General features: G+C 36.3%; 1 protein-coding gene across 2 annotated transcripts; it reads right to left on the bottom strand.

Annotated features, from left to right (window-relative positions):
• Nucleotides 1-609: 609 nt before the first annotated feature.
• prpf40a (PRP40 pre-mRNA processing factor 40 homolog A) lies at nucleotides 610-16632 on the bottom strand. 2 transcript variants are annotated; one of them, XM_083536717.1, is made up of 27 exons: nucleotides 16500-16630; nucleotides 14781-14861; nucleotides 14513-14656; nucleotides 13863-13943; nucleotides 11661-11688; nucleotides 11553-11575; nucleotides 10531-10575; nucleotides 10271-10381; nucleotides 10004-10124; nucleotides 9375-9399; nucleotides 8998-9213; nucleotides 7912-8017; nucleotides 6727-6791; nucleotides 6439-6603; nucleotides 5640-5748; nucleotides 5018-5168; nucleotides 4297-4430; nucleotides 3997-4111; nucleotides 3256-3347; nucleotides 3013-3129; nucleotides 2567-2704; nucleotides 2364-2459; nucleotides 2100-2186; nucleotides 1923-2016; nucleotides 1713-1774; nucleotides 1241-1378; nucleotides 610-1090 (listed from the first exon to the last, which is right to left on the bottom strand). In XM_083536717.1, exons 1-27 carry the CDS (start codon nucleotides 16500-16502, stop codon nucleotides 1001-1003), a joined length of 2637 nt encoding a protein of 878 aa, XP_083392843.1. In that variant the 5' UTR covers nucleotides 16503-16630; the 3' UTR covers nucleotides 610-1000. The 2 variants fall into 2 exon arrangements, with proteins under 2 accessions (XP_083392843.1, XP_083392844.1); XM_083536718.1 differs by lacking the exon at nucleotides 14781-14861 and having other exon boundaries at nucleotides 16500-16632.
• Between the last annotated feature and the right edge of the window lie 10995 nt (nucleotides 16633-27627).

Here is a 27627-nt window from a genome sequence, read left to right as displayed (position 1 = left end):
CCAAGAAAGTCATTGTTCACTGTCTTACTCCTTTCTTTCACCACTATTTCTCGAGTTTTTCTTTTGGCATCGCCGTGCGTTTAAAAATTGCCGTGCCGATGCCGTGCAGCTCAGAACACAGGTGACGTGCGTTTTTTCAGTTCCGTTCGGAAATGTCATTGGTCTAATGTTATGTTGCTCAGTTTTTTGGCTTGAAGTTTGTGAAACCGGGAAAAACCCGGGAAAAATCCACAAATTAGCCGCTTCGTTGTTTAAACCGCGGGGTTCAAAACGTGGGGAAAAAAGTAGCGGCTTATAGTCCGAAAAATACGGTAAATGATACGTTTGTCTATTAATTAAACTTTTTTTGAAGAACATGACAGCGATCCCTGTGAATTAGCTGTTATTACAGATGCATGTGCATCATTATAACCCTGTAATTTAAAGCTTTCAGAGCTGCTGTACAACAATATTAATCAAATCCTTCTGAGCAATCAGTTCTGAGACTCGAACACCAGTGTGGTATAATACCGTTTATTGTGTGAGTATTTTGTGTTTAAAATACTTTTCAAAATAGTTCTTTAAACAATTACCATTGTCCGGTAAACATCTTGATTCTAATTGATGGGGTTTTTTTTGTGGAAAAGTTCCAAGCATTTATTTCACCTGTAAACAATAATTTTAAGACGAACAATTGGCAATTACAAAATAAATGTACAGCTACCTAAAAACAATTGTGGCAATGGAGATAAGGAGAACAAAATGGTATAAGGAAAACAGGTCAACAGAAAAGACCACTTTGTGCACTCACTCAGTTTTGCACCCTGACCGAGTTCTCCTGAGAAACTGCAGAGAAACATGGAGGTTATTTCTGATCAGTGAGCGCTTCCTCCTAAGCCTCCTAAAGGGAAAGAATCGTTGTCCATGCACGGCATAAATGTACTGTTTGAGTCATCATACAAACGTTTATGAGGAATGCAGCTTTTACAGGGTAAAGTGGATGGACACAGGTATAGGACATCTAAGGTGCATCTAACTGCTCCAAGAGAGTTCTCCTCCTCTTCTCCAGCTCTCCTTCACTCAGTTCACTGCCTGACGTGTCCCATCCTCCCTGAGAGAGAGAGAGAGAGAGAGAGAGAGAGAGAGAGAGAGAGAGAGAGAGAGAGAAACAGAGCAGCGGGTCAGCTATTCTAGATTTTTGTGGCCGAGAAAATTGGAAGCCCAAACATCTCTCGTGAAAGTCGCTGAAATGAAGTCTCACCTCCTCTCTAGGCGCTTTCCTCTTGGGAGATTTCTGTTTGGATTCACTGCGGTTTTTCCCTCTGGACTTATCGTTCTCTTTATCCTTGTCTTTGTCTCGTCCCTTTCTGTCCTTTTCTACATCAGACTCTGGGGAAGCCTGCATGGAGAGCAGGATAGGGAGATCAAAAAGGGGCAAATTATTAGACATTAACTTAAGTTTATGAGTAACTGATAGCTTACAGATAGCAGATACCGTAACTTTATATCTTCAAATCTAGAGGATAACAAAAAAAAAAACCCATCTTGCAATAATAACCTATTTGGAAACACCTCAAAATGTCGTAAAATATAAATTAGTATATACAAGAGTTAAATAAATGCATATAAGTCAGTTTTCAAAGTTAGAAAACATGAAATATTGATTCGATTATTGAGAAACGGAGAACCCGAGGTGTACAGATTTTTATGCACTGGATCTCTGCAGAACTTACAGACTTGTGTCTTCTCTTCTTTCCCTTCTTCTTGTGTTTCTTGGATTTTTTGTAGCTCCTCTCTGTGAAAATCAATACCAGATTTGTTAAAAAATCTTATCGTTAGAGAGTGGATTAACTTCGGAGCTGGAGTTTGTGTGTTGTGGTGTGTTGTGCAGTGAAGTTATTGATTAATGCTAAGCGGGAAAGTTTAATAAAGCACACGCCAACCTGATTCCCCTGAGGAAGAGTGCTCTGACGGAGATTTCGATGTAGAGCGCTTCTTCTTTTTCGAGTGATACTCATCGTCCTCAGATTCAGAACCCTGCAAAAGTGACGAGGCCGGTTAGGTATGTGCTGAATGTGTGGGGTTTCTGCTTCCGAGAGGAAAGTTTGTGGTTTGGTTACCGAGCGAGAACGTGATCGTTTTCTGTGATGCTTCTTGGATTTCTTTGAGTGTTTCTTGGTTTTGGAATGATGGTGCTGACACTCGTGCTGCACAAATAGAGACGAAAGAGAAAAACGAGAGAAAACTCAAACACTAAATATTTAAAACAGCAGTAGTTGTGGGGCTCATTTGCATTTTCTGAACCTTGATGAGATGATGAAACCCAGGTGATTGTTTGGATTATCGGCAAACTGAAACACATTAAAAGAGATTTTGAGCATTACCTCTAGTACATGCATAAAATCTTTAAATATCCTCTTTCTCTCCGACTCCAGAGTGATGTCTTCAAAAGCTGGCTCCTTCAGAAATCTCTCTCGTACCTTAGACACAGCAAAACTCATTATATGAGCAGCATTCAAAGTAAAACAATACAAATAAAATAAAATAAATAAAAAAGGTGGTCAATTCAGCTAATTGCAGCCCATACCCCTTCCCATGTAGTTTCAGGCTCCAGTGAGGGTGTGGCCTGCTTCAGCATACTCTTGAAGGCAGCCTCTTTCCTCTTCATTTTTCTGGCCTCTTCTTTTTCTCTCTCCCGCTCTCGTGCTTCTGCTTTCTCAAGAAGCTTCACACAGAAGAACAAAAGATACATTAACCTCCATGCTTTAATCACGAACAGCTGATGAGCTTTCAGATGACCTCTCTTTTACTGATTTTCTTTGTAATGTGAACACAGCAAACAATCATTTCAATTCCAATCTGCATTCATTTGACCAAAAATGTGTTTGGAAATTCACAATGCTACAATTTATGAAGACACTCCTACACAAGATCATCAGGAGCTCTGATGGTCATAATAATTGGGGAAAGTTAAGTGTTAAGTTTGCATACTGCTTTAGTTGCTATAATATAAAGCATTAACCACATGCTTACACTGTTGAAGGCTAGTTTGATGTTGCCGGCATCTAGAGTGGTGGCCCTCTTGTCAGAGCTGATAACCGAACCGAAGTCTTCAAAGCTGGTGCTAATCTCCACCAGAAAGCTTTTATCCTGCAGACACAAAGCGTTTACAAAATTCAGATATTACTTATCCTGTTAGATCGACAGAACTGTAACTGTGAAAGAACAGTCCTGTAAATGCAGTAATGCTAAATAATACATATAATAAAGCCCCACCTTTAAAATGTCTTTTATGATTCTCTTTTCATCATGATAACGAGCCTTGAGATCTTCCACATAGAACTTGAACAAATCCAAAGGTGTAGAGCCTGAGGGATGAACATGAGAACATGCTCTATCAACCATATACAAAATATCAGTTCAGTGCACACTGAACATTAGTTCTGTTGTGAGATCTGAATATCCTGATCGCGTTCTCTTTAGAAGTGAACAAAATAAGAGTTCACACAAAGATTATAGGAAACAAGTTAATTAGCTGGCTAACACACACACACACACATATATATATATATATATAAACTAGATTAGGATTCTGCAAAACGTTTCAGACAAAACAAAATGGGTGCATGAACAAGGATCCATTTCATTTGTGATTCATGCACCATTTAATTTCTTACTATTGGATTTATTCCCAGACACAGACTTATGTTTGTGTATTTATTGGAAATCAAAAAAGGAGCGAAAATCCCATGTTGCTTTTTAGGCAGATGTAAATTATTAAGGATTCATCAGAAACCAATAGTGGTTCTGTGTGTGTGTGTGTGTGTGTGTGTGTGTGTGTGTGTGTGTGTGTGTGTGTGTGTGTGTGTGTGTGTGTGTGTGTGTGTGTGTGTGTGTGTGTGTGTGTGTGTGTGTGTGTGTGTGTGTGTGTGTGTGTGTGTGTGTGTGTGTGTGTGTGTGTGTGTGTTCTGAACTGGTTAGTGCCAGAGAAAAGCAGGATGTGTGTCCATGTCTCACCTGGTTGTCCCAGCATGCTAGCAAAGCGGATGTCTGAGCTGATGGTTGGATACATCTCCATCCATGCTGACATAGAGTGCAGCTGGCCGTGGTCATGCAACTCATCCAGAAATTTCTACATGACAAAGCAGACGGTTAATGCAGTCATACTGCTTTATGTAAGAAAATTAAATCACAACTCAATTCAGGCATTGGTAATATCAATTTTTGTAAAGTATATTAAAATGATGAAATTTAAAATCATTTAGGTTACTGGAGAAATGATAAATACATGACCAGTGTGTGGTGCAAGTCAGTCACCTGGAAAGATTCCCTGTTTTTGCGCTGTCTACGTCTCTCTCTCAGCAAAGATTTCTGCTTCTCCTCGTCTTCTTCCTTTTCCAGTGCACGGATGTGCTCCTCGAAACAGATCAGTGCATCCTCCTTGTCCATGTCTGCCACAGACACAAACAGCTTTACATCACTGCGTTCTTCCCAGAAGTGCTTATACTTCATTAGCTCGGTTTGGCCTTTCAGAGACAGTGGGTCTCCAGCTTTTATTTTTATACCAGGCATCAAACCAAAGATCATACGGCTCTATAATATCACTATTCGGAAGCGAGCACCACCTGAAACACTTCTGTACGAGTTGAACCTAATGACCCTTGAGAAACCAATTAAGTCAGTATTTTACTGTTAATCACACAGATTGGGTAGCACAATGCAAGTAATGGAGTGAAACTAAAAGCTGCAAATAATTACTTTAGACTAGCTACTGTTCATTAAGTGTAGTAATAAAAATGAACTCTACATCAAAAAGCTCATATTGTTACAGCACTTCATTCAGCTGTTTTTTTTTTTCAATTTAGCTCTATTTTTGTGTCTAAATATACTGCTATTTTTGAACTTGACCTACATTTCTAGATAGGGTCTTGTGTTTCACTCAGCATAACAGCTCAAATATACTTGAGATCCACAACCGTGTTGAGGGACCCTTCCAAATTATTGGCTTTTACTTCAGTTTATGTGTGTGTTTTCATACTCTGTAGCTCCTCATCCTCTGCAAATGTGGGATTATCCAGCAGGTATTGCTGAGCCTCGGACCAAGTGGTGCGGTAAGTCACATTAGCCATGTTATCCAAGATGTTCTTCAGTGCCTCCCAATTCCTCTTCCTTAGTTGCTTGGCTTGTTCCTACAGCAGAGAGAGAATAGGCTTAAGATCATCACCCAATTATGTCTGAACCAATATTAGTGGTCTTTTTTAATTAGCATAATTTCTCTGCTTATTTCAAGACAAGGACATATTTGAAATTACTGATTTCAATCTGTACATGCTGGATACAAGAATATCCTTCATGGTTGTTAATGTAATTTATGGAATAATTTACCATAAGTAATACCACGATGCGATACTGTATATGGCTTAATCATGTTTTATAAAAGTTACTTCAGTTCCATGAAATGAGTTCAGATTTAACAATCTGCATTAAAAGGACAATCCCAACTACAAGTGCCAGGCCCGAAATTGGTGTGAAATAGCATGAAATGCTACATGGTGATTTTAAATAAATTAGATAAATGCAAGTAAATATGAGACATTAATTATGTAGACGTTTAATAACGGCTAAGTCACAATTAAGTAAATCAAGTAAAAATATCACACCTTCTCTTTCTTTGCCAAGTAGAAGAGAACGTCATCATAAATCTCCAGTCTGTCTCTCTCTGGAACACAGCTCCACACTTCCTGATCACCAAACATCTGTTCTGCTTTCCTAACACACACACACACACACACACACACACCATCACCCAAGGAACACTGCTGCAGTGCATTTGTTTGCCAAAAGGAGGAAGTAGTGTACCATGAACTGAACTCGTTAATGAGTTACTTGTATTATATATTCATAGTCCGTCATTACTCAGAATTGTACATATTAATGGGTGAGCTTCTGAATAAAGATATGGTGTAGCATTAAAAAAAAAAAACTGTTAAATGTAGAGTATCCAATCTTTAAATGCACTTAGTGGTGGACAAAGGTGATCTACTGTTTGTCTTTTGCACATAGGCCTTTCTTAGTAATAGCATTATATTCACAATTGCTTTTCTTAAGTAGTTATGAAAATCAAAAAATTGTAGCATCTCTGGGATAATCCTGCTGCACTTATCGGCAGGATAATGCGCTCTGCCACACCACAACAGTTTTTTTTTTAAATGGTTTGAGGAACATCCAAATTCTCAATGCTGGACAAACAAATTCAATGCATAAATAAATCTTGTTGCCAGATGGCATAGAACAGCTGTAGAGGTCTTTTACAGTCTGTGCCTCAACAGGTCAGAGCTGCTCTGGTGGCACAAGCGGGACCTAAGTATTATTAGGCCGGTTGGATTTTAATTCAGTATATGGGTTTCTGTATTTTTCCCCTCCTTGGTCTGTTTAAAACATTTAAGCTAAAGTTCTTACTTGTATCTGGTGGTGGAAGTCATTTTCTCGTGGTTCTCTAAGAAACGTTGGAATGTCTCTTTGGATTCTTTGTATTTTATCCTGGCCTCCTCTTTCTCCTCCTTCTCTGTCTGAACCTTATAGGCATTAAAGGCTTGCTTCTTCTCACTCAGCTTGGGCAGAGCACTGTCAACAAACACACACCACACTTAATGATGGAAGACAAAGCAATAAAGGCAGTGTTATCAAGGCATGAACTATCTATTCGTTTCAGGGTTAAATTTAGTTAGTTTCAGTGTCTGTAGGTACCTGTAACGAGGGTCATTAATGATCATCTTCATTGCCTGCTCCCAGGACGCATTCGACGCCACACCCTGGACACAAAACCCATAGAGCAGTTCTTTACAAATTCAGCACAGCCACATGGTACTGAAGAGAGTATCAGCCTCATTATAACGTGCCCTCAAAACATTTAAGGGGGGATTTTCCTTGCTGCTCATCAGGGATAAACACACATCATTCACTTTAAGTCTTACATTCTGTAAAGCTGCTCTGAAATGATGTCCATTGTGAGAAACACTATAGAACTTGAAACTGTGCTGTTCATGTCTGGGTTCATGTCTGATCTGCCAAAATTAAATTACACTGACTGACAACATAGGGTTTGAAAAAAATAAACAAACAACTGCTGGTATAAAATGTCCTCAAAGTTTTATACCAAATAAGTATAAAAGAATCATGGTAGATCAAAATACTCAATTTTTAAATTTAAAGTTAGTGAACAGAGAACTGGTTAATAGAAAACTGTGTGAAAAAAAGAATATCTGTGTGAGTATGTGAGTGGGTGAGAGAGAGAAATAATGGAAATGCCAGAAGCTCCTCTGTGGCTGTAAGGAGGCTAGGTGATGTGTTCTCCTAATTGTGCAGTAGGCATGTGTGACACTAACATAATTTTTAGAAATGCCAGGACCTTACATAAGTCACCTTTTTCGATTACTTCCCCATCCCTTATGAGATGAGAGACAGGATGGAGACAAAATGCAGGGGACAATGACAAAGCGGGTGGTGAGTAGGAAGTGACAGGTTCAAAAAGGAAACTAGACAAATTCGGGCCTCCATTTATACACCTTCATTATAAGTGCTGCTCACTGGAGCGTCCTATTGTGTGGTCCTCAACTCTCAACCCCCTAATCATACAGTCGGGGTAATTAGAGCACCCTTAGGAATAGCAGGCAGGGGCCTAGGAACACAGCTTTGTGCATCAAATTAAAACACTATATATAGAAGCACATACAGGCGGTCATCACACAATATCTGTAACAGGAGGAATGACGTGAGAAAGTGTGTGTCCAAGAAAGTGGTCCAACGGGCATTTTAGAGATCTAGAGTTGCAGGTTCTTGCATCAAAGAAAAAAAAAAGAGAGAGAGAGAGAGAGAGAGAGAGAGAGAGAGAGAGGGGGGGGGGGTTTGTACACAAATAGCAAAGAGCTCTACCTTCTCCTTGAGCAGTTCTTTGAAGGCCTGTTTTGCTTCCTCTTTGGTGTTCCACTTGTACACTTTCTTCACCAGCTCCGGCCTTTCTTCTTTAGATGTGTCATTACTGAAGGAATAAGCATTGTTAAGATTGTACTGATAACAGTAGATTTAGTCAATATTTTTTTTTCATATCAGAGGTCTTATTTTGCATATTGTAATATAATGAACAATTCATTAATAAATATCAGCAGCACTGATAAAACATTAATAAAAACACTACGCTAAACCTTTAATCTTTTTAGGATGATCATCTACATATCTACAGAGATCTTAACCTTTAAGTTCTTTAAAATACAAATGGCGAATTGTTTACCTAAACAATTCACGTTAACATTTCAGCACGTGTGTAATGATTTATTGTTGGACTAATAAAAACTGATTTACTGTTGTAGTGTGTAACATTTTATTAGTTTGGTCAACTGTGGCTGTGAGAATGGACTGTAATAAAAAGTACATTTTGCAGTTCTAGTGATTTATAGTTTGCATCGTTTCATTTGTGGTTTTACAAATCATTCATACTGGCTTTTATGAGATTTCACTGGGACAGCAAGTTCTTGTCATCTACTAAACTCAAAATCTATTGGGTACCCATTCCCCAGAAAATAATAAAAAGAAAGAATAAACAACAACAAGGGAGATGTGCAACATCACTATGTGACTTGATCAAAGGGCATATACAGATCCTTAAACAGTCAGTAATTTCTGACCTCACAGAAACTCCAGGTTTTTGTCACTTAAAACAGCTACCCAGGTTCTGCGGATATATCTGTATCAGCCACTTAGCTAAGTAAAGTCACACTTTCATTGAACCTTGGTTAGGTGAGAAACTTTTCACACATGATAGAGTTTCAATGTTGTACGCTGTTCATGTGAGAGGAAAAAGAAGTTCATGCTGGGGCCATGCTAGAAAGGATAGCTATCAGTGACATCAGTTTACGGTGCCAACGAGCAAAAGCGAGCCAAGAATAAGCCATTAGCAAATTGTAGCTTACAGCTGTAGGATCGAAATACTGTGCATGCATGCGTGTGTGTGTGTGTGTGTACCTGGGCTGGGTCTCGGTTGTGGGTGTGTCCTTGGGTGATGCCACTGTTACTTCACTGCCTCCCTCGGTCCCCTGCACAGGCATTTGAGATGGCTGTTCTTCTGCAACACTCGTTGCTATGGTAGCATCAGCCTCTGGAACAGTTGGCACAGTGAGCGCTGTTTCCGTGTGAGCTGCGAGAGTGGGAGTGGTGCCAGGAGCTACAACGTCCACAGTCCTAACACACACACACACACACACACACACACACACACACACACACACACACACACACACACACACACACACACACACACACACACACACACACAATAATATTTACTTAAAAGCAAAGAATTTGAACACAATAGTCAATTCAGGTCATATTAATATTCATACCCATTCTCCTCTGCCTTTATCATCGCTGAAAGAAAAAAAAGAAGTTATTTTTAAAAGAGACTTTTTATACATCTTCATACAATAATTCCAGCTCATATTTACAGTAGCTAAAGAAAATTTATTCTTCAAGCCATTTAATTCCACAGTGATCAGTTTCATATTGGATCATACAACACTTTTTATGACTACAAATCACAAATAATAAAAAAACAAGTAATGCTTGACAATGCAACAAGTGACGCTTATTAAGCAGCATTGTACAGATTGTCATGCTGGCACAAACAACCAATCCTCAGCTATATGTTTTTATTTTTTTCTGTGCACATAATGTAGAGAAAGTCGCTCTTTAAATCTATGTATTGAATTATTTGGTGATGTAAAAAATCTAAATGAAAATGTGTTCCAAATAATTGAAAATTCATCTGATGAATCAATAAAACATAACAAAAATAATAAAAAATACCAAATGTGTGGTTTTGTATTTAATTTCTGTCACATGTCTGATTCTCTGCAATGCAATAGTCAAAGAAGAGAGGATTCTGAGGATAAGTCCTCGGGTAAAAAAAACTATAAACCCCACATTCATCAATTACTGTTAAATATTTTGAGAATGGACTTGAAAGACATACCTTCTAAATCTTCGAGTTCTTTAGGCTTTGTCCAGCGTGACTCTTTAGTCTGAGAGTTGTAGTAATAAGGCTTTCCAGTGTCAGACTTGTACTCCTTCCATGGGCACTTAGAGAGCATTTGCTGCAACGCAATAACATCAATATACATCAGTGAACTTTTGAGCAGTAAAGATCAATAAAACTAAAAGAATAATTACATTTTGAACAGATGGACAAAGTAGGGCAAAAACAATAGATAAATAAAGTTAGGATTTGCCCTGTTTTTACCTCTGCAGGTGATTTGAGGTCATCTGGTTTCTCCCACGTGGACTGCTTGGTCTCTGTGTTGTAGTAATAGGTTTTGCCATCCACTGACTTATGCTCTGTCCACATTGATTTCTGCTTGGAGCCATACACATTATATTAGTGTCACTAGTGTCAGCAACAGCTGGCAACTTAATTTCAAGATTTCCAGGCATCGTTTTTTTTTTGTTTGTTTTTTTACATTAGATTTAAACACAGAGTCTGTAGGCAGTCTGTATACTGACCTTTTTAGGCTGATCATCTGGGGAAGAGTCATTTGCTGTTGTGCTCTGTAAAAACAATCCCAATTACAAAAATATTACAAAATATTACCCTGCAAAACAGCAAGATCATTCTTAACTACTAGGGGTGTAAAGGTACACGTATTCATACCAACATTTTTTGGTACAGGGCTTTCGGTGGAATCTATTTTACGTAAGAAACAGAGTTAAAATAGAGTTCCCTCTGAAACATATTAAGTGGCGGATCGCAGGTTTTTCACATGCATGAAAATGCTATAGAATCCATAGCACTAGCATTAGCCGCTAACCAGGAAGTGGCTAGTGACCAACACTAGCACTATGGATTCTTTATTGTTTAAGAACAGCTATTCTCCTTTTGTAAGGAGAATTTTCTCCTTTTAAGAATTTCCTTTAAAAGGAGAAAATTCGGACAATTCTGAATATTGAGGGAGTAAATAAATGAAAAATGGGAGGAACAAAGTCTTTTTATTTATGCTGAAATAAGTAGAAACATTAAGTAGATTATATCTTTAGAAAATTAAATATTAAATGTATACCCCCCCACACACACACACACAAACACTCACACCTGTAATATATAACAAATATAAACTTTTATGTTTTTAATTTATTTAATTTTATTTAATCAATTTAATTTGTGCCATTTTAATTGATTATTCAATTTAATCCATATAATAAATAAGTTTATTGCATTAATTTGTTTATTCTATTTTATCTAAAATTAATTTATATATTATTTAACTAAGCATGCATTTTATTTAAAATAGTTTGAAATGTCACATGTTGATTACAAATGTTAATAATAAACTGTTTTATAAAAAATAAATAAAAAATAAAAAAAAAAGCAATTTTAAGCTTTGCATTTCTTCCCCCAAACTGTACCAAAATTACCACCAAACCGTGACAAAAACCAGGGTGAATCTTGTGTACCATTAAACCCCTATTAACTATTTTTTTTTTTTTTTTTGCAGTTATCTGTAATTAATGTTTTTTTTTGTGCTTACAGTAGTTCCAGGAGCAGCAGTTGCTAAAAGGGCAAAAAAAATTTTTACAATGAATTATATTAATCATAATAAGAAAATATTCAAATTGTAATTTTTAAGCTGACTTACCAGCTGTATCCACAGGACTAACACCAGGCTAAAGGGAAGAGAAGACACAAAAAATCATTTTTATAATGTATTATTATTATTATTAATAATAATAATAATAATAACAACAAAAACCTCAAATCCATGCAAACAAAAACATCAATGTGATCAAAATTAATTCAAACAATATCCTAAATAACAATTAAGTTATGTCACTGGGTAAAATAACACTGAGCCATGTAAGTACAAGAAGGATGTAAGAAACCTTTATGCATATATACATTATATTAAAGTATTTATGTGCCCTGAGGGAAAAGAATCTCTGATTAAAAGAAGCACTGCTGATTGGAAAAATGGTAATTCAGCACTAGGGTAAAAACAGGCACAATACATAATACACTTGTTTCACAGTGAATCTGTCAAATTGGCAGTGGTGGACAAAGTACATAAAGCATGTACTTGATTAAAAGTAAAGATACATTAGGTTAAATATTACTCCAGTTAAAGTCCCTTTAAACTTTCACCTGAGTAAAAGTACAAAAGTAATTGTCTTCAAATTGCTTAATCAACTCATTTTATGTGAAAATCTCTCTTAGCACAACGATCTATTAATAGAATAATATTAATGAGTCAAACACTGATTGGTATCTTTTAAAATGATCATGAGCCAATAAACTTCTTTTCAACGACTTAAAAAAAAATCATGCAAATAAGGCCATGGGTGCTGTGGAAAGTTAGATTCAGTAGTTTCTTCCATCATTGATTCCTCTCAAAATGTTTTACTTGATATTAAACTGACTGAACTGTATGTTTGTGCTAAGTAGATACCACCAAGCAGCAATGGCGGTTTTAGATTGAATGAGGCCTTGGGTGAACCAACGTCTCCACATTGATGAGATTTTCAAAGCTGAAACTACTCTCTGCTTCAGCTACTGTCACTGGATGAGTAAGACGTTCTCAGAAAAGTCCACAAATTTGGATACATTTCTGAGAGCTTCCATGTAGAAATATCACCATAAGTGCATTTATTGCACAATTAAATACACATCAGTGTGCACAATTTATCAAAATCTAAGAACCATCCAACTCCTTGCCTAAATGTAGCCATAAAATACAAACTATATACTTATAATATAGTTCTTTTAAATTACCCTTTTAAGAACTAAAGAACTTTATGGCATCACCCATTTAAAGGTACCCAAATCAATAAGTGCAAGTTTAACTACAATCCAACTAGACTAGTTAGGTTGTAATTGTTTTGTTGCAAGCTACACACATTATGATAAATAACACTATAAATTAGGTTATGCAAATGAAAAGAAATATTGTTGTGTAAAAGCACAGCACGCAACTCAGCATAAACTAAGTGATACAGTTATTAGCCTTTTACATCAAATGCAGTATCATATACTATCCTCATAACGATATGAGCTGCATACACACCTTTATCTTTTGCACGATTCTCCCTACTTCTTTATTCTTTTTTTCCCTGGATTGGGCTCCTAAGGTTTAGACCTTTTTTTATAAACAATACATTTTATTTATTTTTATTCAGCTTGTCACCCAACCTTCTTTCTGAGTGTATGAATGAGGGAACTTCTCCAGGCGGTAAGTGCACACTCCGAGTCCTGCCCAGGTTCAAATTTTTTTTTTTTTTAGTTTTCCCGTGCCACCACCCCCAGCAAGATGCCACCTTAGGCAGCTGCCCATGTCGCCTATGCCACTGAAAAGTGCCAAACAAAACTAATTTAAAACAGAGCACACTGTACTATGATTGGTGGCTTGCTGCGTGCCTGACCAGTTAAGTTTTTATCCACTGATAAATACATTTTTTTTAAAAAGACTGGTTTTGTGAAATGTAGTTGAGTAAAAAGTAAGATATTTGACTCTGAAATGTAGTTAAATTAAAGTCTCCCAAAGATATGCAAAAACAACTATTTAATTATCATAACGAATTTACTTTGTTACTGTCCACCACTGCAAATTGGATGACTGTTTTACTGCAATAGCTTTCAACCTTTAAGAGTGAAAGATATGGCACAGCTAGGTTTAGAAGAGAGAGGAAAAGAAAGAAAAAAAAAAAAAGGCTAGCTCATTTTAATGGGTACAGTTTCCCTCCATGCCCCTGTATTCATTATGCTAATCCCAACACCATTGGTGGTTCTGAGAAACTATTTTTAACCCGAGAGATGAGTGGGGGGGCGCTCTGTGAGACTACTTTACCGGTCCTGTGGGCTGCAACGTCGCTGCTGGCATGCGTGGTGGCATCATTGGCGGCATCATCGGTGGCATCATGCCTGGCATCTAATAAAAGAGCTTCATGAAAAATTCATCTAAGATGCTAATTTCTCTCCAGTGTGGCAGAGTGTGCTGGGTGGTATTAATACACAGTGTGAGACGCCAGAGAGCGCGTGCAAGTGTGCGTGTCAGTTTAGAAGCCCCTTTTTAGAAATGTGAAGCTGCAGCTCTGATTCTCGTGATGAAGAAAATGAGCTTTCGTACTAAAGCACAGGAGGTGATGTGGAGATGAACACTTACAACCAACATTCTCCACACAACACCTTCTAATTGAAAATGAAATCACATGGAGGCGGAGACATAGCTTTTAGTTATGCATGTAGAACGCAATGGCACACAAATACACTAATATTAAAGCAGCACAGCTTTTATTAAAATCATATGCCTCATTAAAAGCAGATCAATGCTGACAGTGTTCATGAACAATAAACATGGTACATTAGAGCTGCACAGAATACAGATAAATGGAAATGTAAACATTGGTAATGTATGAGACTGAGATCTGAGAGCTGTACAGGCAGCCCTTTTTTACTGATTAGTAATTACATGATTTATTAATAAACTGTTTTCTTTACCTGTCCCATTGGAGGGGCACCCATCGGGGGCATCATGGGTGGTGGAATCATCCCTCCAGGAATGGGAGCCATGCTGGGGGGCCTCTGACCCATCGGTGGCATTCCCATAGGTGGGAAGTGAGGCGGTATTCCAGGTGGTCCCATCTTTTAAAGCAGAATGACACACACAAACAGTGTATATATGTATAAAACCAAACAAAACAAAACAAAAAATCACACAACGAAGGCAACACCTGTTAAAGAAATGTCACATTCAATGGCAACTTACAAAAGGAGGGGGAATTGCTGATGGAGGGACTCCAGGATAAGGTGGTGCTTGGCTTGGAGCATTATTCCCGTCAGTAGAGGACTTTAATGAACAAGAGTTCAAACTATTAATGACTACAGTTCACCTGTGTACAGGGTAAACTACACCAGTAAGTGTGCTTCCACTGTTCAACAAGTAAAAAGGAAAATTTTGCACCTATATCATCTCCAAATCAGTAGTAATAAAATAAAATAAAAATTAACTCAGAAGAAAAATCTCACAGCAGGTACATTATCTAAAAATGATCAAGGCTCCAACTCTGCACTCATCACATATTGCCGAGTTTTGAATCAATTTCTGCCAGCAGGTTGTACATGTACTTTATACTTTCTTTATAAACCTTAAAACAGAAAAAACAACACTTTGCACTTTTTTTTTCTATATCCAATACAAAATCTGGTTCTAGATCATCTACAATCAGGATCGTTCTCCTATTTCAAATTAGATCGCACAGATGTTCCAAAATGTTGTATTGGTGCTAAAGGTGACAAAATATTTTATATAATTATGTATGGTGTCTACATACATACATACATATATATATATTTTAGATTAAACCAATAGAGGATTTCCCTAACAAACTTGTCTGTAAAACTTGCTCCTGAGAGTGCCTTTGATGTAAAAAAAAAAATAATAAACCCTGTTTACTGTTAAAAAATATTTACTAAATGCCAATTAGATGTTTTAGTACCAATACAAAAATAAATAGACAAAACATGTGATATGTGTTTCATATTAGTCTAGTCACTGGTAATCTTGCACTTCAGGATAAGGGCCAAAAACTATATGAAATTTGCATTCCTCTCATTCATGATTTAACAATTCTAAACAAAAGAAATCATTTCTCTGTAACCTGTTCGACTAATGCAGTCGTATTTTGAATCTTCTAGTTCAGTGAAACTTATAGTACAACGAGAAACGATTCAATTTATTGTACAATAGAATTTAAAACCTAAAATACAGCAATGTATAGACCTAATGAGAGACACAAATCTGGTCCTGATTTTTCAAATGGCATTTCTCATATACGGCACATGTAAATGAACAAATCCAGGAGCCGAGTTTGTTATAGACAAAGTGAATCTTTTACTAATGGAAAGCTAAACTTCATCCAAAGTAGCTACAGTTAGCTGAACCCTAGATCATTGTTTAGCCAGATGGGACTCTAAGCTTCATAGTGAAATGTGTGAGCTGAGTGTGTACATCAGTTCAGCTCGGAGATCCATGTGTGAATTATACAGCTGGAATCGGATCTCCTCGGTGTTTCACTGCACGCTGTGTGAGAGACAATCCGACTCCGTGGTGTCGCTAACACTGTGAGCTAACTAGCCCAATTTTCACTAAAACACCTGTACCTTTAGTCATGAAATTGGTAAGAAAATACCCGGAATATAGAACATTAAGACACGAACATGTTTACAGGCTTGTTTACAATCACAAACAGACCCCCGGGACGTAACAACAGCGCGCGCGCTAACGCCGCTCATTCATCCGGCACGCGCCGCAGCGCCTAGCTACAGCCGCTAACGCTCCCAAACCCGCTTAACTCAATACACATAACCTATTCTAAACTCCACAAGTCTGAAAATAGCTTCTCTAATTAACTCTCACACTGCTCCATCGCGAAAATACTCAACTATTTACTCGTTTTTTTTCACATTTCGACAGAGGGTCACTCACCATGTTGACTTAGCATTTAGCAGCCGAACTTCTCCTCCACGACTCAACAAGCTTCAATCTGATTGGATAATTCAGCCAAGGTTCAAAGGTCAGGAAGAAAACGACAGCGCTCGCGTGCAGTAGCGGTGATTAGTGAGAAAAAAGTGAACCGAACAGAACCGAGCTGCTTTTTTTCCAGTCAAATACGTAAAATAATAATAATAATAATAATAATAATAATAATAATAATAATAATAACATATTTTTACACCAGGAAATTTATGTATAGATTGTTTAAGTAGTGTGAAAAAGCAAACATGTGGGCCGATTATGTTTGTCTTTTATTACAGATCGGAAATGTAAAGATACAATATTTAAATAGTGTAAATTGTTAGGTTTGTGCTTATTACTTATTTTTATTTAAATGGTTGCACTATTAAATTATGCAATGGATTTTATGTGCGAGTGAATTGAGCATGCGCAGAACCGAATTTCTACAATATTAGCAGGTATCTCAGAGGTGTATCAACTCGAGATCTGAAAATTTTTACGGTGGAGTTTTTAAATAAAAGCTCACTTTTGTGGACACTGAACCAGGACATTTACCAGTCTCCATGAATGTGCACTGGAATATGCATTTGAAAGCATACACAACATAAAGAGTGAATAAAATGATTAATTTAACTAGCTTTACATTTATTTAAGGACAGATGAATTCTAATATACTGCTAAACCTTAAAATCTGCTGCTCGAAATGTAATATCATTTACAAATAAAATATAAATTCAAACTAATTTATATGTTTTAGTTTGGTCAAATTAACATATTACAACCCCAATAACAAAAAAAATGTAAAGTTGTTTTGTTTTGAATGCTGTGTGAAATGTACATAAAGACAGAATACAATGGTTTGCAAATCTCATAAACATATAGTTTAGTTGGTGACATAAGCTTACAGTTGCACATTTGATTTAAAAAATAAAAAATATAAATAAAAAAAGAGATAAAAAAACCCAAATTATTAGTAAAATAATAATTTACTAAAAATTGTATTGCACATTTTTTTAAGAAACAGAAATAAGTAGTAATATTGCACAGAAAAGTAAATAAGTAGGAGGTGGTATTGCACACATTTCCTTTTTTTTTTTACACAATGAGGAAAGCATGTAAGTGTTCCTGAGGTAGATCTCCTGGAACAACTTTTCTTGTGCCTGGCTGTCCAGGGGCTTGGTGCCCTGTAGTGTCAGCCAGACAGCATAAGTTCAAAAAACATATGAATTGGATGTGAGAGATCCAGAATGATTTTCTGAGCCCTTTTTTATTCTGGATGTATACAGTTTTTGAGGGGGCAGGGGAGCACCAATGATTTTTTCATCCGTTCGAACGGTGCTGTGTAATCTTCTGAAGTCTGATTGTGTAGCTGAGCCAAACCAGACAGTTATCGAAGTATGAGCAGCTCCTGTGGCAGGTTAAACTTCCCTCAGCTGACAAAGAAAGTACATACTCTGTTGCGCCTTTTTAACGATAGAGTGGATGTGATTGTCTCACTTCAGGCCCTGAGAGTTGGTGGTTTTTCCTGAAATCAACAATCATCTCCACTCTTTTGAGCGTGTTAAGCTCCAGGTTGTTATGACTGCACCAGACAACAAGCAGGGAGGCACTTCACACAGTTCCAGACCTGACATACATCATCTTCACTCATCTGAAGTACAGGAGTGGTGGTGGTGGGGGCGGGGGTTGAGTGGTTGAGTGATGAGATGGTCAGGACAGGTGTAAGGTGCGAGACCGGGTGTTTCAAATTTGCAGTAGAACTCATTCAGATCATTAAACAGTTGTTGATTCCCTACAGAGCTGTTGGATGGTCTCTTGTGATGTTTTTCAGGTCTTTCTACACTGAAGAAAGGTTGTTGGCTGAAAACTGAATTTCCAGCTTCTTAGAGTAGCTCCTCTAATCACTCTAATCCCCTTTATAAGTGTGTTCCCGGTACATGATTTTGTCCCCATTCATGTAGGCATCCTCTTTGGCCCAACAAAGCTGTCTGAGTCTGGCTGTGAACCATGATTTACTGTTGTTCCTGGTAGGAATGGATATATCCCCACAGAAGCTGATATAAGATGTTACAGAGTCTGAGCTTCTCCAGATCATTGGCAGAAGCTTCAAAAACATTTCACTAATTGCAGTCAAAACAGGCTTGTAATGACCGATCTGCTTCACTGGTCCATCTTTTACAGTCCGTACTACAGGCTTAGCAGATTGAACTTTTTGCCTGTATGTGGGGAGAAGATGAACCAGGAAGTGGTCAGAGAGACATAAAGCAGCTCAGCGGATGGAGCGATATGGATCCTTTATTGTGTTGTAGCAGTGGTCCAAAATGTTTTTGTCTCTGGTAGGACATGTAATATGCTGCGTGAATTTTGGAAGTTCTCGTGCGAGGTTTGCTTTATTGAAGTCCCTAAGGGTGATTAGAGCAGACTCCAGGTGTTGTTGCTCAGGGTCTGTGAACTGATCGGCCAGCTGTTGCAGCGCTGCGGAGGAGTGTAAACACTGACCAGAATGACAGAGGAAAACTCTCGCGGTGAGTAGGAAGGTATACAGTTGATGAAGAGCGCTTCTAGATCAGGACAGCACAACTTCTTCAATGCTGTTACATCTGTACACCAGCTTACACTGATGTCAAAGCATATCGAACCGCCTCGCGATTTCCCCGTAGATTCAGTGTCGTGATCCGCTCTGAACAGCTGGAGATGTACAGATGTAGCAGATGTAACGCGTTGTTCGGAATGGCTTCATCCAGCCAGGTTTCAGTCAAATACAGAGCAGCAGAGTTTAAAAAGTCTTTATTTTGTTCGGGAAAGCAGGAGAAGTTCATCCATTTTGCTGGGTAGAGAGAGGAGATTCGCCAGATGGATGCAGTTCTCGCAAATACACACACACAGTATATGCGTATAGAATACATACACATGGGTATAGGATGTTTAGACTTGTATTTATAACACACACACACACACACACACACACACACACACACACACACACACACACACACACACACACACATATATATATATATATATATATATATATATATATATATATATATATATATATATATATATACATACATACATACATGCATACACACATACATATATACACTGTATACACTGTATATGTCTGTGTGTGTGTGTCTTTGAATAAATTAAATAAACGTTATGTAAACTGATGAAATACATAAAATATACTCTTTTCTAATAACTTATTATTACTTACTTTATACAACTACCTTACATTTCCTTAATTCTATTAAATAAATGGTCAAAAAACATCTTTCATTTTCAAACATTTATTGTTGGTTTACAAATGCGTCTGGAGTTAAAAGAGCAAGCAGCAGGACATGATGCAGTACGAAAATTAAAGCAATTGTTTAAAATCTGTGTGCCAACAAGTAACAGAGATCAACAAGGAATCAAATCTAACATTAAACATAATGTAACACAACTGTAACATTGCAAATTTAAACATTACTTTTACATTTTCAAAGTAACATTGAGATATCTTTGCACGGTATGGTAATCAGTTTGCACTTTCTCCTGATCTGGAACTTGAAACAATGCATTGATTGTCCCAAACTGGAGTCAAAAATGATGGAATAATGTAACTGCCAAAACTCGCATATCTAAAAGTAAAAAAAAAAAAAAAAAAAAAAAAAAAAAAAAAAAAAAAAGAGAGAATACAAGAGACCGCAACCCTTTTACAAATACATTTCATTAGTAAAGTTATGTTTATTAAAAAATAAAAAAAGGAAAGAAAACATACCAAAATTTAATGCTTGTCCCAAACTGAAAATGTGTAATAATGTAACCGATGAGGTCTCTGAAATAGTAAAAAAAGAAAAACCAGATAATAGTTTTATTTTATTTTTTTTTGTAATGAGGTTACAACTCTGCATAAAAATGCATGTTCCACTTCTTGTACACGATTAGTTTTAACATGAAATCAAACATTTAAATGTAGATGACTTTAATATACAGTTAAGTTACTAAGTGTCTGTGCAATGTTTTGGCATATTTGTGAAGGACATTTCTAACAAAGTAAAATGAACATCCAGATGACAAACCATTAGGACAGCAACAACTAATCGATTACATCGATAATAATCTATAATGAAATTTGATCTCAACAAATGCCATTATAGATTAGTTGGCCTGCAAAATGGCGTGTGCATATAATGAGTGTACAGGTCAACCGGCAGTAGGAAAAAGTGTGCGTCCAAAGTCATCCAAGGGACCATTTTATATTAAATGCAACAAAAAACACTACCTACAAGTTATGCAAAGCTGAGCTTGTGTTACATGAAAGAACCACAGTGATGAACAAGCACATGAAAAAAAACCACGTTGATAAAGGTGAAACATCACCACGGCAAACAAAAACTCTATAATGAGCTTTTATCTGATTAATCGAAAAAGAATTGTCCGATTAATCAATCATCAAAATAATCGTTAGGTGCAGCCCTACAAATCATACACACGTAATTTGGTTAAATATGATGCATATAGTATCTCAGTCCACAGGTTTCCAACAGACTTTACATTAGTGAGCTTTTTATTTTGATGTGTCTTCACATATTATGTGAAAACATTGTCTTTTAGATGCCTCTAGAGTTTTGGACAAAATATCCGTGTATTTTTGGGAATTTATAATGCCACTAACCTTTGAAAGAAACTCTATACTGATGATCAGTAAAGTAGCTGAAGAGCATTAAAGATCTCCCACTATTTTTTACAAGTAGGTGTGATCATCTCTGCAGTGTATAGCAGACAAGTTTAATCAAAAGTATTTCAACATTTTTTTAACATTTATTCTAAATAAAATGATATCACTTTATTGGAGTTTTTAAACATGACAAATGCTACACATATCTAAAATTGGGGCCTATGTGACAAACAGTAATATTTACAATCTGCATAATTTTAGTTTTTATAAATTTGATGCTCCACCAGAAGACAAATATTAATATATAAACAAGTATAAGCAGCAAGCTAAAATAGTCAGCCTAAATGTTGGATATTGTTCAACAATAATCAAACAGTAGAGCCACCCATTAAGCAGTACACAGCTGACAGTGAGATGGCAAAAAACAATATTCTGTCTGGCACAGGATCTATTTATAAACCGTCCGCAGGTAGCCCTGAAAAGCTGTCAGTCGCCATGTTGTTACTGCCATCCGTCATGCTCTTTTAATTGGCCACATGTTCCTGTTTACCTTTAAAATGTACTTCTTTTGCTGCACGAGGGGTGACATGCTTTGTTGTTGAATTATTATACGCTTACAGCACCACTTATTTCTGTTTCATTGATCTCATCACTGATCTTATGGGTGCTGGGATTGTTGGGAACAGAAACAAAAACAACAAAAAAGTCTTAAGCATTATATATTTTTTATGCTATGATGTCTGGTGCAAGTTCAGAATATTATTCATACTTTTAAAATTACAAACCATTATAATCTTCAATGGTAGAAAATAAGGTGCTCTTTCACATTTGGTGGAGAGATGGAGGAGAATAGCATGACAAAAGAATCATCTGAAGTAGAGGGAACAATTTTCATGTAATTGGCTGCCATCCATGAGTTTTTTGCTAGGCCTGGTGCTAGCTTCAAAGCCTTTCAAAAAGTGGTCTGAGACGTACACAGGCACACGGTGATCTTGTGAGGTCTATTGCTTTGCCAGCTCTTTGAACATTTTCAACAAAGGATAATATGAGACGCTGGTACATGGACACATAAACAGTGCACAAAATTATCAAGCAGAAAACAGAGAACTTAAAAGTAGAAGTGCCATTAGAAAAACGGTCTCATTTTTAGATATTCTTATCAGTTGATGACATTATTCGTATTTACAGATGAGATCATAATAAATATACTAACTACAGCAAAATGGAGATATCGCATTTGTTCCACATGGGATCCACTTTAATTTGATTTAAACTACAAATTCCTCATTGTGTCCTGAAAGAGCTGGAACCAAGTCCAACTTAAAGTGCATTAAAAGTTAAGAAATAATAAAGAAGAATAGAGAACAATGACTTATACATAAAGTTTAAAACACAAATTACATCGATCTTAGCCGAATTTCAATGGCTTAAAACAAAAAAACACAAGCAATATTTTATTTGGCTTATCTTATTTGGATATAAACATAACCATATCTAATGGTAATTTTCATATTTATAAACATCATGTTAAGTATTTACTGTCTCCTCCCTTTCTGGCCTTAACTAAGAGATGAACATGGAAGTGTGAATACAGTAAACACTGGTAGTTGTCCTGAGTGAGCTTTAAAGTCTTGCTATATAAAGTTTGCCATAAAAATATATCTTGCATCCCATCATGTAAATTTCCTCTGGGCGCATGAACTGGCAATTCTACATTACACCTAGAAATGAATGTATAATTGCAACTGCTATTATACCTGCCGAACAAACACATTGCAGGAAGTGTTACTGTAAAAATATGCACAAAATATTGCCCTTTTCATACAGTATGTGTTTAACATCTGAATGTAGAAAAGAAGTTATTGAAATTTTTTTTTTTTTTTAAAAAGCTTTAAATTGTGTCTTTCATGGTTGCCAGTGTGGTTTTCTCACTCTTTTCTGTACCTGTAATATGTATTTATCACCTCTAAATGTGGATATGATGTACGTAAAAAATTTACAAAACATAAATGAACTGTAAGTATTTTATTTGATTTAGAATAAACTATTTTCTAAGTAAAAGGTGCATAATAAATTTGCACAAAGTATAATGACAGAGAATTGTATCTTTTTCCCTATAGCCCAACAAAAATACCACTGTGAAGGACTAAAAAACTAATATGCTGCATGAAGCAACACCATATCAATCAAACAAATGAGGTTAATGATTATAATGGGAATAAAAGTAAATAACTGATATTTTAGGAGGTTTTATTTATATTTGATACGCTTGTTAGAAGATTCATCTCATATTATTGTCATGTAAAGACCTACATTAGGATTTCCTGCTGTGAAGAGATTACTAGAGCAAACCATTAAGGCAGAAAGTTTAAAGCATTTTGCTTTATTTGCATAAACAATCTGTAGCTACATCCACAGACAGAATGACCCCCTCTATCTATCTATCTATCTATCTATCTATCTATCTATCTATCTATCTATCTATCTATCTATCTATCTATCTATCTATCTATCTCTCTCTCTCTCTCTCTCTCTCTCTCTCTCTCTCTCTCTCTCTCTCTCTCTCTCTATCTATCTATCTATCTATCTATCTATCTATCTATCTATCTATCTATCTATCTATCTATCTATCTATCTCATTTGTACACAAGTGCAGAAACTTATGAGCTATATTATAAATCCTGAGTGCTCCACTTGTTCCTCTCTCATTTTTCCACCCTTTCTTGTAAACAGCCGCATTTATCACTGCTAGAGTCCGAGAGAGAAAACCAATGAAGTGGATTATCTGTTGAGCAATTTACTCAGACATAAATAGCAGGTAAATGAGCTGAAAAGTGGGTGGATTCAGGTATCATTTCCCACTCAATAGTGCTTCATCATTACAAAAAAGTGAGGAAATCTAGTCTTTTACAAAAAAGGTATGTTCACAATTAAATTCTATTTCTAACTGCATATGTATATGAGAATGTGTAGGGATAATATATAAATAAAAACAACAACAACCACAACTCCCTGGATCTGTGCATGATGTGGCTTTGTAATGGTTGTGTTACTACTCTAAATGGGTATTTGTCCTGTGGCAAAATATTGACCAGATCCAAACACAGCTCATTGATCCTTACTGTGTGGTTCCTATTGCAACTGATTTAACCCTGTCTCTTGTCTCCTACATTCAGTGGACTTAGCTACATAGTGTTTATTTTGGGATGAGGATGTTACTTCATTTTTAGGATACAATTCACAAAAAAGTACTTTATTTTCCAGGAAATTCCTTTTAAAATAATGTTCATATATATATATATATATATATATATATATATATATATATATATATATATATATATATATATATATATATATATATATATATATATAAGCCGATAAACATTTTTGATAAGTAATTTATAATTATAGTAATCAATATATTTCTTATTGATCCTGGTGGCAGAACTGCCTATATTAGCATAAATCTATAATTGTTCCTATCAGGCAGTGTTTAATAATTGCATACAAAGCATCAATAAACAAACATACCATATTATGCTAATAAAATTACCTTCAGACAACATCGAAGACATGTCTATATATTGCCTATATCACAAATGTCTAAAGGTGGCTGAATATGTCTAAATATGTCTTTCATTGGGCTTTGATTTTTGGCACAAAGCCTCTGATTGCTGGAGAGAAGTAATAGCCTCCCTGGGTCTCACTTCCTCAAGGCGCCTGATTATATGAATATCAATCAGAGAAATCTCTCTCTCTCTCTCTCTCTCTCTCTCTCTCTCTCTCTCTCTCTCTCTCTCTCTCTCACACTCATCTCATCACAGTCTGGTGCCAGCCTCTTGTATTTATTTCGAGATGCTGTCCCTAAATACTTCTGTTGTGGGTATTTATTTTAATTTTAAACAAAATTCATTTTTAGATTGCAAATGTTACTGTGCTAAAAGTTCAACCTTTTTCAATTCATGTTTATTTGTATAATGTTTTTATCAATGGACATTTTAACAAAGCAGCTTTACAGAAACACTAAACGAGATAGTGTGGAAACCCACTGCTGTGCTCTGTGTATTCACAATGCTTTTTTTTGCTTGTTTTATTATTATTTTTTTTTATTAAAGACAAATTCTAGACAATATGCATGTTGGATAATATTTTTTCCAAATATTTTATTTGCAGGAAATGGGATAAGTAGAAAGCTAGATTATTTAAAAATGGGCTGCCATTCTAATATGTATAGTACTCAAAGACATGGGTCAAAGATTAAAGCTACTCTTCACTAAGCCATAACTAAATCTGTGGAAGTAGCTGGTCCTGTGTAAAACCTGTAGCTTCTAACATATACAACAGATATTACAGTCATTTACTGAAAAACTTACTGGTAACTTTATAGCAGGCCACTTAAGATCTTCCACTCCAAACCATGTAAATCATTCAATTTGGGAAAACCACATCTGGCAGGAAAAGTGAAGTGGCTCAATACTTTTGTCATCATAGAGTGTGTATATGTATATAACTCATATATAAAAGGAACTGAGGCAAAATTAAAATGTTCTGTTGTTAAACAAATAGAAATTTGAAATTCTTTTTGTAAAAACATAGATGCTGCATTCTCCAGAATAAAAAGCAGAGGGACCATCTGGCTTGTTATCAGCACTCAGTTTAAAAGCCTGCACCTCTGATGGTATAGGGGTGCATTAGTGCCAATGGAATGAGCAGTTGCACATCTGGAAAGGCGCAATCAATACTGAAAGGTATATGCATGTTTTAGATGCCTCTTTTTCAGGAAAGGCCTTGCATATTTCAGCCAGACAATGTTAAACTACAGTACATACTGCATCTATTACAACAACATGGCTTCGTAGAAAAGAAAAGTCCAGCTGATGAACTGGGCTGCTTGTAATCCAGACATTTTACATTTGAAAACATTTAACACATTATGCAACAAAATAATACAATAAAAATATGACAAATATGACACAGAACTCTCCTATTATTTTCCCAAAACTCAAGCACCTTGTCTCCTCAGTTTCCAGACATACTGTATATAGACTGTTGTTAAAAGTAGAGGGGATACTACTCAGTGATAAACATGGCATATTGCATTCATCAAATTTAAAATTACTTTTAATTTTCCGCTACACAATCTCTTAAATATTCTATATGTTTATTGGGTTATGAAATTGGGTTTGTGAGATTTTCAAATCATTGCATTCTGTTTTTATGAAAATTGTTTGGATTTGGGGTTGCTTTTATCTTCATGTAATATACATTTTACAAAGGCATACATTCTGCACAAAATCTCTACACCGATGCTGCTTTAAAAAGGAACACAATCAATATCCTATCCTAGACAAATTGACATTTTACACTGTCCTGACACATTTAGTGAAAAGTGAATGGAGTAATGGCTGAACATTGTAATTAGTCACGATTCAATGTGTGCGAAAACTAATATTAGTAACGCGGCGTCTGCAGATGCTTCATCAGAGTTATTAGTTACAATTAGTAATGATAATATTTTGAAGTGTGTTGAAAACAAAGACACAGAACAGAAAACAATGAAAAAATCTATCAGAGCGGCATCATGTTTTAAATGCCCCTGTCTCCCTATGGAAAGATGTATTGAGGAACCATATAACCATTCACTTTGTCACCAGAGCCATTAAACCTAATGGATAAATATACACACAATCCTATACCACACTCATCAAACCCTAATCAACTGTCTGAGATCAATGTGTTTCAGCTTTTAGTTAGATGCCATCTTATTATTTATTACTGTTACTCTCCTGATTGTGTGCAATATTTGTAATACTCAAACAATAAGAGAGGGCAAAAGCAGAGAGAAAGAGAGACAGAGAGAGAGAGAGAGAGAAAGAGAGAGAGAGAGAGGGAGAGAGAGAGAGGGAGAGAAAGAAAGAGAGGGAGAGAAAGAGAGGGAGAGGAAGAGAGAGAGAGAGATAGAGGGAGAGGAAGAGAGAGAGGGAGAGAAAGAGAGAGAGAGATAGAGAGGGAGAGGAAGAGAGAGAGGGAGAGAGAGAGAGAGAGAGAGAGAGAGAGAGAGGGAGAGGAAGAGAGAGAGGGAGAGAAAGAGAGAGAGAAAGAGAGAGAGAGATAGAGAGGAAGAGGAAGAGAGAGAGGGAGAGAAAGAGAGAGAGAGAGAGAAAGAGAGAGAGAGAGAGAGAGAGAGAGTGAGAGAGAGAGAGAGGAAGCGAGAGAGAGAGAGAGAGAGAGCGAGAGAGAGAGAGATAGATTGCTTGACTGAAGATATTAAGAATATATTCCTGTCAGCTGCAAGCATTTGTAATACGTAGAGCCTGTCCTTATAAATTATTTCATAAATATTTTTATTACATGGAACTCACTCTCAATTAACTTTCCTGCCTACACTTCTAGCTGTAAGGAAGGATTTGAGTATTAAAAAATTAATAG

This window comes from Silurus aristotelis, assembly GCF_946808225.1.
Source record: "Silurus aristotelis genome assembly, chromosome: 3".
NCBI classification, from domain to species: domain Eukaryota; kingdom Metazoa; phylum Chordata; class Actinopteri; order Siluriformes; family Siluridae; genus Silurus; species Silurus aristotelis.
The sequence above is the reverse complement of the archived record's forward strand: the minus strand, read 5'-3'. Positions and strand labels throughout refer to the sequence as shown.

What these genes read in the sequence shown, in the direction of transcription:
- prpf40a (XM_083536717.1), bottom strand. An exon ending in ATAAAGGCAGAGGAGAATGG is followed by an intron (nt 9,214 to 9,374) that starts GTATGAATATTA and finishes TGTGTGTGTTAG; the next exon opens with GACTGTGGACGTTGTAGCTC. An exon ending in AAAACAGGGAATCTTTCCAG is followed by an intron (nt 4,112 to 4,296) that starts GTGACTGACTTG and finishes TTTGTCATGTAG; the next exon opens with AAATTTCTGGATGAGTTGCA.